At 44.1% G+C, this 11,074-nt stretch overlaps 2 protein-coding genes across 2 annotated transcripts; both read left to right on the top strand.

Moving 5' to 3' along the window:
* Positions 1 to 4,641: 4,641 nt before the first annotated feature.
* On the top strand, positions 4,642 to 8,153 carry LOC6541670 (protein deadpan). Its single transcript, XM_001970457.3, has 3 exons — positions 4,642 to 5,209; positions 5,437 to 5,532; positions 6,636 to 8,153. Exons 1-3 carry the CDS (start codon positions 5,084 to 5,086, stop codon positions 7,719 to 7,721), a joined length of 1,308 nt encoding a protein of 435 aa, XP_001970493.1. The 5' UTR covers positions 4,642 to 5,083; the 3' UTR covers positions 7,722 to 8,153.
* A 368-nt stretch (positions 8,154 to 8,521) lies between these two features.
* On the top strand, positions 8,522 to 8,926 carry LOC6541543. Its single transcript, XM_001970458.1, has one exon. It carries the CDS (start codon positions 8,522 to 8,524, stop codon positions 8,924 to 8,926), a length of 405 nt encoding a protein of 134 aa, XP_001970494.1.
* Positions 8,927 to 11,074: the final 2,148 nt, after the last annotated feature.

Here is an 11,074-nt window from a genome sequence, read left to right on the forward strand (position 1 = left end):
TGTTGCGCATGCCCGTGAGAGCAGCACGAAGCTGAGCTTATCTCTCTCGCTGAGAACTAAAGATGCTTCTTTCGCGTGGGTGTTGTTATTGTGACGCTGAGAACGCGACTTTCGCTTCTCTCTCACACTCTCGCTTGCGCCTTCCATAATTTCATTTGACTTTCTTTGGAAAGAAGTTTGTGAGCTAACTGACGCCCTTTGTGGGCGTGTGAGAAGTGCCATAAAAAGGAGCTGGATAATAACAGCCCTCTGTCGTTTGACCCGCTTCATGCTCGAGTGTCCTCGTCGAAAGTTCCCACACACGCCTCGTCCTGGCACCCTGTCCCCTCCCTCTTCGCGTCATCGCATGCCGATGCACACACGCACACGGACAAAGCCCGTTGATTGTGCGCTCTCCGTTGCTGTTTCTGTTTGTTTGTAATTTAAATTCTCATGCACTTCTGGCGATCGACACTGCGTGAGGGGGAGAGGGAGGTACTAACCACCACCATTAAGAGGGTCCTGCGTCCTACTCCGCCTGCCTGGTGGTGGTGGTTTCCTTCCTTACTTCCTTCCTTCCAGCCATCCAGCCTGCCTTGCTTCCGAACTTCCCCCTTTTGCACGTGGATTTCCACCAAACGCCGTCTGCGCGACATCAAGGTGATCGTGAGAAAGTTTTTTTCTCACATTATTCCACAGCGACTCCTGTTTTAATTTTAGCCTCTATCGGAATTAATATGCATTTATGAATTGATATGACTCGCGGTGGCTCGATTTTTACCCTAGGGGATGACTGTACTTATTGGAAGATTTACAGTTGATGTCGTTAGGGGAATAGGTAAATTGAGGAAACTTCAGGGGAATTCTGTGGCTACAGATTCCCTTGTTAATTTTTTTTTGTTATTTTTACTAATGTGGCTATCGATTGAATTTAATGCTCTGTACTCTTTAAAGTGTTGCTCTATACATATTAATGAATTAATCAACTAATATTTAATACTTTTAATATTTTTAACGATCCAAACACTTTGGAGAACATGCGAGATGTTGAGAAAGGGGATGTTATACCAGTCTTATTAACGTATCTTTACTTCTACCAAATATTTTGTTTTAATTTACCTTAGAGATTTATTTTTTTTGTACGAATAAACATTTTATATTATAAATATAATGAAACTAGAATGTCTCTATTGTCGTATCCACAAATACTAAGTGCATTTTACCCTTGCCATGGGGATACGAAACTAGATGTTTTTTATGACAGCTGCTAGGTTTTGAAATGTGCCACCGCAACTGCAACCGCAAATCTTCAGAGCGAACAAATCCCACCTAATCTCCCCGCAACCCTTCCTCGTGTTCATAGATTTCTGATCTTGAGCAGCTGTGTCGCATCAGGCACACTCCATACGAAATCCATTCGGAGACGCATCTTCTTCAATATTATGTAAGATGCTTGCCAGCAATTAGGGCCCGCTAGAAGCTAGAGGAAAACCCCGTGCGCCCCTGGAAAGTCAGTTTTTCTTAGCGCCGACCATTGTCCGGGCCAAGTCCATTGTTCTCATGACCCGAAGAAGTGGCGGGGGATGCAGCCGGGAGAATGGAGTCGGCAGATGTGCCAATCCTTGGCACGAGAGCAAGGACAGTTTAGTGCAAATGTTGGCTTAGGAGCAGCTGATCATCCAAGTGACCGTTACATCAGCTGGCATGGGTGTCCAATCAATGGGATCAATGATATGAGCCCATCATGTTACCTATTTAGGGTTCACCCAATAAAGTTGAAAGTGTTCCTGAAGTCCAATAACTAATGGTAACATACTTTTGCAGATATCAGCTTAAAGGGTTCAAAAAGTTTTTTTAAATTTAAAAAAAAAACGTATTTCAATAACTTGAAAGGCATTGCAACGCCATAATATTATTATTCAAGTGAAATGGGTTCCAATATGCCTGCGTTTTAAGTGGGAATACTCTATTTCAGTTTGACAATAGACTTTTTTTATCTCATAAGGAAATACAAACTTTAATTATTTAAGTTTTATTAAGTTTAATTATACTTAAAAGCGATAAAAAAAAAACAAATGCAATCACTGCAAGAGTGCCGACTCCCCTTTTTCGAGAGCGTATAAATTATACATAGCAGACTTCGTCTTTTGCTTTTTTGGGCGGAAAATACCTTTCCCCCTTTTTGGAGTCTGTCAAAAAGAACTTTCCAGTTATTAGCCCGACTCCTGGCTGGCCATTTATCAAATTTATAAAAACGAAATCTCCCACAGCAGGAAAAACAATCAAATATGAAGTTGGGCGGCCCAACCCGTCACGACTTCTAATGCCCCGCAGACCGCACACTTCACTCAGGTTTCCCCTCGCCGCTAAGCGCCATAAAAATCAACAAGGAATTCATTTAAATCAACATATATCTTGCCCAAAGGAGGAGTTCTATTCCTGCCCCGCATCGGAAATCCACTTGGGTTTAGTTCCGTTTGGATCAGTTCACACATTTGCTACCGTTTCATATTTTTCATGCTCATTATTTCTGGTGCATGCATGTGCATATATACATACATATATGTATGTACATATACGCGAGAGGTGCGGGGGCGTTGCAGCTAGCACACCCCAAGTAATAACTGCAGTTCCCACAGCTAAAAATACATACCCCCAAAGTCACTAATTTGAGGTTGAGAAAGGTCTCCATCTCCGTCTTAGTCTGCCGGTGCCCTCAGAATTGATTAAAAAAGATGGAAGTAGATCGTCACTGGTCGACAGATCGAAGCTCCCAGCCGACCGGGTGTACAATAAAAATTAAAGTGTTTTAATGTGTAAATCGTGCGTTGGGAACGACGCACCGAGGATCCGAGCCGGGAAGCCCCAAAAAGGAGGACTGGCAGACACAGTACAGATACAGATACAAGCCTGGCTACCGATCGGCAGCGATCGTGCCACACTAAATGGCGTTTACCTTGATCCCTGGGCCCGGGAATAAAGAAAAAAGGAGAGAACGAAGAGAAGCCACAGCAGCGGCGTTTGGGGCTGATATTGAACTTTGATTTCTGCCTGGTTTCTTCGTTATAGAATTTCAATTCTCCGTTTCTGAAGAAGCTCGGCAGACTCTGCACGTTTCGCCAGACGATTGATCCACATATGTCGGATGGTTCTGAGGTTTCTTCTCCCTGGCCCATGGCACTTTTACATTCTGCCAGCTCATCGTGCTTATTTCGGGTTTCGTGGGAAAATGTTTGCCAAATTTGTGGCGTTCAAAGGAGCCAAAGTGATCGCTATTAAGCAGGGTGATGTGCTCATCAGTGCAGAATTCAGCAGAACCCCATGGTTTAGTTGCTGTAGAGGGTTTAGTTGGTCAACCGTAGCCGTGGCATTTATTCAATTTACGAAAGTTGACATCAGATCAGTGCTGCAGAGCTTGTGCATGATGGATGATCACCACAGATTATTGCTCAACACGAGATTTGTGCTCAAGCCGCGAGGGATCACTTTGCATAACCAGGGTTGCCAGGCGGCGCAATACGTTTACGATCCCTCCCAAAAGTCCCCATCGGTCCATAGGTAGATCTACGTCAGCTGTCAGCTGGCGCATGACCCGCGTCCATGGTTATTGACAACTCCTTTGGTCTTAATCCTGCCAACATCGTAAAGTAATAAATTTGCCTGAAAAAGGAAAATCTGCCGGGGATCGGCTATAAAAACTGGCATAGTCAGGTAAGCTCCGTAATGATTGACCCCGACCCTGAGTCCCAGACCAAAGACCGATCCAGGTCCGATTCCGATCCATTGCAAGTCGCGATTACGTCCCGATCCCAAGCAACCCCCTTAAGACGCTCCTGACGATGAGCCGGGCCAGGCAAAAGCGGAGAATTCGAAACTAAGGATTTCGCCTTGCAAGGGGGTTGGGTTGTCACGGGGGTTGCGGCAGCTGCGTCGAACAATTGCCAAGGAGTTCTCCTTAATGAATTGCAAATCATTCGCTGGGCATTGATCAAGTTTGTCCTTGCCAAGGGTGAAATCTGTGCGACTAGATGTGCCATCAGCCACCCAAAAGAGAAACGGTCATATAGAACATCTGTCGCGAATAATGCTGCTGACTGATAATTTATAGAAAACCTCAGTTGATACATTTTTGCTCTTCCAAAGTAAATACGAACTTCAAATATTTAGGAGAACTAGTTAATATTTCTCTGAATATCGTTCACATTTTTGTTAAAAGGCACCATTATATTTAAAAAAGACATCGAGGTTTTTTCACTGTAATGTAATAGGTTATACTATCTATTTCATATGACTATTGCTAAATAATAATGTTAATAAAATATAATTTTTTGATATTAATGCTGAACTTCCCTTACAAGCAATGCTCGCTGCATTTTAAAACTTAAGAACACCTACATTTGGGTTCGTCAAGCGAAAGGCTAATGACTTGGCTTACCCAAATGTTGTGTTGTTTCTCGATCGGCTCGAGTTAGTCTCACTTACGTGAGCTAAGCTCCTATTTCCACTAATCCCCTGGATTCCGCAATTCGTTGACTCGACAACTCTGCCTGCCTGGAAATACCACTCACTCGCTCTCTCAAATCTCACTCCAAGTGCGCGACTCATTGGGATTGGGGTGGTTCTGCACTCACTCGCTCTCCGTTTGAGTGCAATTGCGCTGCTGCGGTGAAAAGTTCTCAGTCTGCGGACGGCGATCGTTGGGCTGCCTACCTGCCTCTGCCGCTGCCGGCGTCACTCAGGTAAGTGAGTCCCTCGGTTTCACTCGGGGACTCGTTTCGGCTTCACCTTCGCCTCGATTCGTTTTTAGCCGGTGCCCGTCGACTCGGAGGATCAGTATCCTTTTGGCATCTCGCGAGCGCGGTCGTTTGCCGCTCTCCCTCGAATGAACATTTAGAATACAACTATTTCAAAACCAGAACGATCTTAAACGCGTACCGCTTGTTAAGTTTTTGTTGTTCGGACATTACTAAGAAGTACGTGCAATAATTGTTAAAACTAATCTCGAACTCGAGCCAAAGTTATTGTGTTGTGAAAAAGACCAAATCGAAGCAGAACCTTCTTGGATTATCTCCCACTTGGATATACAAATTAAAATCGTTACAAAATGGATTACAAAAACGATATTAATTCGGACGACGACTTCGACTGCTCCAACGGCTACAGCGATAGCTATGGCTCCAATGGACGCATGTCCAATCCCAATGGATTGTCAAAAGCAGAACTGAGAAAGGTGAGTTCGTTATTTTGCATGCTGTTTAATAGGTTTGGTTCGAATTCTATCAAGGGTTACTAGTTTGTTTAACATTCGAACTTTCTACCTTTAATGATCAAGAAAATGTACAACCTAAACAATTTTGTAAATCAAGTGAAACGGATATTTAATGTAATCAAATATATCCCTAAAACTGAAATAAATTCCTACGAAACTAACTAATTGTGTTCTCCTTTCTTTGTTAGACAAACAAACCGATTATGGAGAAACGTCGCCGAGCTCGCATTAATCACTGCCTCAACGAACTGAAGTCCCTTATCCTGGAGGCGATGAAAAAAGACGTAAGTATCTTGCCCGAGAGTCAAAGCAGAAGGCGAGCAGTCCGCCCGCGAATTAGAAACTAGCTCCTATCCGTATCTGTTGACTTTCTTATAAATTATGTCAGTCCATAAAAAACCCTTAAGGCACAAGTGTCCGAAGGGCGGCAAAACTACAAAAGAACAAAAAACTATATAAAAAACCAACTCCTACGACACAAGAACTGAAAAAAAAACACAAACCAAGGGCTCTAATTGAGTATTAAATTTTATTGATGATCATTACACGAGAGCGCCGACGAAGAGTCAGTCAAGAGACCAAAAAGTGTTAACAAGTCGAGGAATTACGCAGAAATCGCCGGAGATGCGAAGGAAACCAGTTTCCAAGGAGTGATCCTGCTGTGAGAAACTACAAAGCAGAAATCAAGTAAAATTTGCCGCCGCAGAATTCTGCAGGAGAGCCGGACCAAAAATCAAATAAGAAAGACATTGAGGGAAAAAAGCAAAAGTAAACAAAAGGTTCAGACAGGAGAGCGGGGGAGATTGAGGGGGCGGGGCTGGCGAGCGACCTGCGTGGGAACCTTTTGCTATATGCAGTCCCAGCGGGGAGAAAGGGACAGAGAATCGGGGAGCGAAGACTGGAGAAATCGCACTGCGCGAAAAGAAAGATCAAGAACATTTTGAATTCTTCTGTGACCCAAAATTTGTATATTTCGAAATCCACAAACATTTTCTTTACAAGTAGATCAGCGACTAGGTTAGATTATAACCGTATATTGAAGAAAGCCACTTTCCCAACATCGGTAACCATTACCACGGAAATTTGATTCGACGTACCCTTTTTTCCCAGTGTACAGTAGCAAGATCAGTCGTTCTTCTCGCTGGAGTTGCTGAATCTCACCTTGGTCGTGTGATATTTACAGAGTGGACTCGACTGAAGTGGACTGCAGATTACACGCGAATAGTTGGACATATGAGGCACGAAACGTGCTTCTTAACTTTGCTGTTTCCCAAGCCATTGAACTTGTTGTAGGGCCCCAAACAATTAGCCCGACCATCTCCCACCCCATCCCCATCCCCATTTCATCATTATCTGACTTTGGTTCCTTCGTCTTCTATACTTTTAGCCGGCTCGTCATACCAAACTGGAGAAGGCCGACATACTTGAGATGACGGTGAAGCATCTGCAGTCGGTGCAGCGCCAGCAGCTCAACATGGCCATCCAATCAGATCCCAGCGTGGTCCAGAAGTTCAAGACGGGATTTGTGGAGTGCGCGGAGGAGGTGAACCGCTATGTTAGCCAAATGGATGGCATTGACACGGGTGTTCGTCAGCGGCTCAGCGCCCATCTGAACCAGTGTGCCAATAGTCTGGAGCAGATCGGCTCGATGAGCAACTTCAGCAATGGATACCGTGGTGGTTTGTTTCCCGCCACTGCTGTCACGGCTGCTCCCACTCCGCTGTTCCCCTCGTTGCCGCAGGACTTGAACAACAACAGCCGCACGGAGTCGTCGGCTCCCGCCATCCAAATGGGCGGACTTCAGCTGATTCCCTCACGTCTGCCCTCGGGAGAGTTTGCCCTAATCATGCCGAATACCGGATCCGCTGCTCCGCCGCCGGGACCCTTTGCCTGGCCAGGATCTGCAGCAGGAGTCGCAGCTGGAACAGCCAGTGCCGCCTTGGCCAGCATTGCCAATCCCACACATCTGAATGACTACACACAGAGCTTCCGAATGAGCGCGTTTAGCAAGCCGGTCAATACCGCAGCACCGGCCAGCCATCCGGAAAACCTCATCCACTCACTGCCCGGGCAAACGCAGCTGCCCGTAAAGAACAGCACCAGCCCACCGCTAAGCCCGATCTCCTCCATCTCCAGCCACTGCGAGGAGTCGCGGGCTGCCTCGCCCACCGTGGATGTGATGACCAAGCACAGTTTCGCTGGCGTCTTTTCAACTCCGCCACCAACCAGCGCTGAGACCTCCTTCAACACCAGCGGATCCCTCAACTTGAGTGCCGGAAGCCACGACAGCAGCGGATGCTCGCGACCGCTGGCCCACTTGCAGCAGCAGCAAGTGAGCTCCACCAGCGGAATCGCCAAGCGCGACAGGGAGGCGGAGGCCGAGTCCAGCGACTGCTCCTTGGACGAACCCTCGTCCAAGAAATTCCTAGCAGGCGCCAGCGAAAAGTCGAGCTCCGCTTGGAGGCCATGGTAGATCTTCTGCATAGGCCACTCTATGTTACGTTTATACATTGTTAATTTATTTCATTGCAATTTTTTCAAAGGTCACTTCAATGCTTTAGAACCACATTAAGTTTCAACGATTTCTATATGTTTTTATGTATCCCGTTTCGCTTTCTTCATTTTAAGTTCAGCTGTGATTTTGTATATTTTTTGTGTAGTTCTCGTTTAAGCGCATTTTACGACTATTATGTAGTTCATTAACTAATTATGTTCTTTAATGTTTCTTTAACTGCGCAAGTATTTAAACAATTAAACGTGTTTCTATTTAAGTTATGTAGTTTTCATTGTATAGCGTTTATCATAGGGTCATTTACGTTTCTATTTTAGTATTTACTATAACGATTGTAATTTTAACTTTTAGGTAATGCAAAATTCGATGGAGTGAAAATAATGATAATAAAAGACAAAACAAACAATCAATCGACATTAAACTGTTCTTGGGTACTTAACTGATTAGATTTTGGAAATTCATGATCGCATTGCTAATCTAGAACTTGAACTCATAGGAAAATCGGAAGCTGAACCAATACGGAATACCAATACGGAAACAGCCTTGTCATGTATGTTCGTTGCATGTTTTCTCAAAGTTCGATTGAAAAGATAACTCAATCGAAAGCTCCCAATCCATGCTATATAATCAGGTGCTCTAGGCACACATTTAGTGTGTGAAAAACCAAATTATTGCAACCAAGAGCGCGCAGTGACTTTCAGGCGTGCATTGAAAATCTCAGAAAACTCTGAAACAGTTTATTCATTCATTCCCCTCTTACCATGTTTCAATTGCTACTAACTGTGGCGATCCTGCCAGCTATTAGCTTGGCCGCTAGTCCTGCAGATGGTCTGCACAAGTACCGAGCCTCTCCAAAACTCACGGGTCCTGTAAAGCTCCTGCACGATCCCGAGGACACCATTCTGAACACCTTGGATGGCGCTCTGGAGAAGATATCCACTATCTACATGCAGGCCTTGTTCGCTGGTACCCACACCCCGGAACTAGAAGCTCCACTCAGAGCACTCGAAATGGAGTTGTTTGATCTACTGGACGAGCTCTATAACCAGAATCGTCTCAAGGACTATATAAAGTACGAGGCGGAAGTGACGCGACAAATGATAATCTACAACATGCTCAAGAGATTGTTTGGCTACACACAGGAAGTTGAGGCGGGATCTATCTGAGCCATAAATTCGAGATATATTTTATTTTTTAGGTATTTTATGTATGCAAATTAAAAGCAAGCGAAGACAATTTCAGTATACTTATATATAATGCTTTTCTTTTTTCAATATTTGTATACCCGAGGGTAGAAGGAAGCGTTTCCGACCCTGTAGATTCTTGATAAGCGACCCAGTGACCCCTATCCTGGCACACTTTTGCAATGTTCAATGTTTTCCTTTTTATTTTATTATTTTTTTCGCAATTTTTTCGGAAAAGAATTTTTAAACTTATTTCCAAGTAATGGGTATCTGACAGTGAAGGAACTGAATATAGCGTTCTCTTTTGTTCATTTGTAGGGCCTTTGCATTTATAAAAAATGTTAAATTGTACTGGATTAAAAAACTATTTTTTAACTACTGCTACTATTTAACTCCGTCCGTCCGTCTATCCGGCTGTCCGTATGAACGCCTCGATCTCAGGAACTAAAAAAGCTAGAATGTTGAGATTAAGCATGCAGCTTCCAAAGACATAGATGCAGCGCAAGTTTACTTCCAAATGTTGTCACGCCCACTCTAACGCCAAAAAACCGCACAAAACTGTCACAGCAACATTTTTTGTAAATGTTATATTTCTTTATTAGTTTTTTATTACACACCCACTTCTACGCCGACAAACCGTCCAAATCTGTCACGCTCACACTTTTAAAAAATTGTTAAGGTTTTTTGCAGTTTATTATTTTTTCCGTCCTTTCTACCGATGTTGCAGAAAATTTTGAAAATTCGTTAGCACTTCCACTAGTTGAGTAACGGGTATGTGATAGTCGAGGAACTCGGATATAGCATTCTATCTTGCTTTTTACTGACCTCAGCAAAACAATTTGGCTTACGAATCATCTGTGTTTGGTTTGACCTAAAACGATTATTTTGATCTCTGAATGAAAGTGATTGATTTACATCCTCATATCCCATTATTAATTTTTAGTTCCCCCTCGCCTGCTTTCCCTTTCGACCCTTTTTTAATTTTCTTCACCATTTGATTTGACTTCCGTAATAACTTCCGCAACAGCCTGTTCTCGTCCTGCGGCTGCCTTGCGTGTGGCTGTCGAGTGTCGCTCCGCCGTTTAGGGATTCGGATCCTGCAACATTTCGATCCCAGTTCTTCCCACACTCAATCATATCGGCGCTGCTGTTACCCGATCCTGCTGTGAGAATGGAACAACACCTTCGCCGAGCGATCGAAACTCCAAAATTATCATAATTTCCATTTCCTTTTACGCTATTATCCTTTTGCATTTTCCAATACCGTTGCACTTGTTCGTGTGTTTCCCACACATCCTTGAGATCCCTTATCTGTGCTTGTTTGCTTTGTGGTTGTTCGCATGTCCCCCGCCGCTGGCCTCCTTGCATTCCACTTGTCTCGCTGGATCCTTCGGTTTCATTCCTTTGTGCGCTGTTTGCTGTGTTTGCTGTGATTTGATGCTGGGATCGGAATCCTGTGCGTTTTCCGTGGGGTTTCGGCTATCACTTTTGTTTTTACTTTTGATTTCATTCTTGGGAATCTGTGTGGGAACGCGCACGTACCTACTTTCGTAAATGAGTTAGGCCATTTACCAAATTTTTGGACAAACTTGTTTACCATTATTAACAAAAATCGTCTTAGCGCCCCCCTTCGATCTTTGTCTTTGGGACTCCGGCATATTTAATTGTCATTTAACAAATTAACTTGCCAAAAATTCAAAAACTCTGGCACTGATTTTCCCACAGACAAATTCCCCTGCATACAATAGAGTTATTCGTACGGAAAACAAAGTCATGCGGTGTTTCGCCGGAACTCTCCCACACACACATTTTGAATATGCCCCTGTGATCCTTTTCTGCTGTAAGAAAAGGATGAAATGTATCCCGGCTACCTGTGCATCGGCAAATTCAAATCGGCTGCGTTTCTCACAGCCAAACAGAAATAGGTCCTGAATGGACCCAGCTATCTGCGTTTCTTGGGCCGATTTGGATTTCTTGTGGGTAACAAGTGTATCTATCAGTATCCGTGAGATGGTCGTGGTTGAACAGCTTTGCGCAATGGGAAATGTGGAAAGGTGCTTCCCTTAGTTTTCCCAGGATATGAGCGCGGTGGAAATTCCTTGAGAAAAAATGCATGATTGCGGCATTATT

The sequence above is a fragment of the Drosophila erecta genome, unplaced genomic scaffold, assembly GCF_003286155.1.
Source record: "Drosophila erecta strain 14021-0224.00,06,07 unplaced genomic scaffold, DereRS2 tig00000055-arrow-pilon, whole genome shotgun sequence".
NCBI lineage: Eukaryota > Metazoa > Arthropoda > Insecta > Diptera > Drosophilidae > Drosophila > Drosophila erecta.

What these genes read in the sequence shown, in the direction of transcription:
- LOC6541670 (XM_001970457.3), top strand. Translation starts at nt 5,084, where the DNA reads ATGGATTACAAAAACGATATTAATTCGGACGACGACTTCGACTGCTCC. An exon ending in CAAAAGCAGAACTGAGAAAG is followed by an intron (nt 5,210 to 5,436) that starts GTGAGTTCGTTA and finishes TTTCTTTGTTAG; the next exon opens with ACAAACAAACCGATTATGGA. An exon ending in TGGAGGCGATGAAAAAAGAC is followed by an intron (nt 5,533 to 6,635) that starts GTAAGTATCTTG and finishes CTATACTTTTAG; the next exon opens with CCGGCTCGTCATACCAAACT.
- LOC6541543 (XM_001970458.1), top strand. Translation starts at nt 8,522, where the DNA reads ATGTTTCAATTGCTACTAACTGTGGCGATCCTGCCAGCTATTAGCTTG.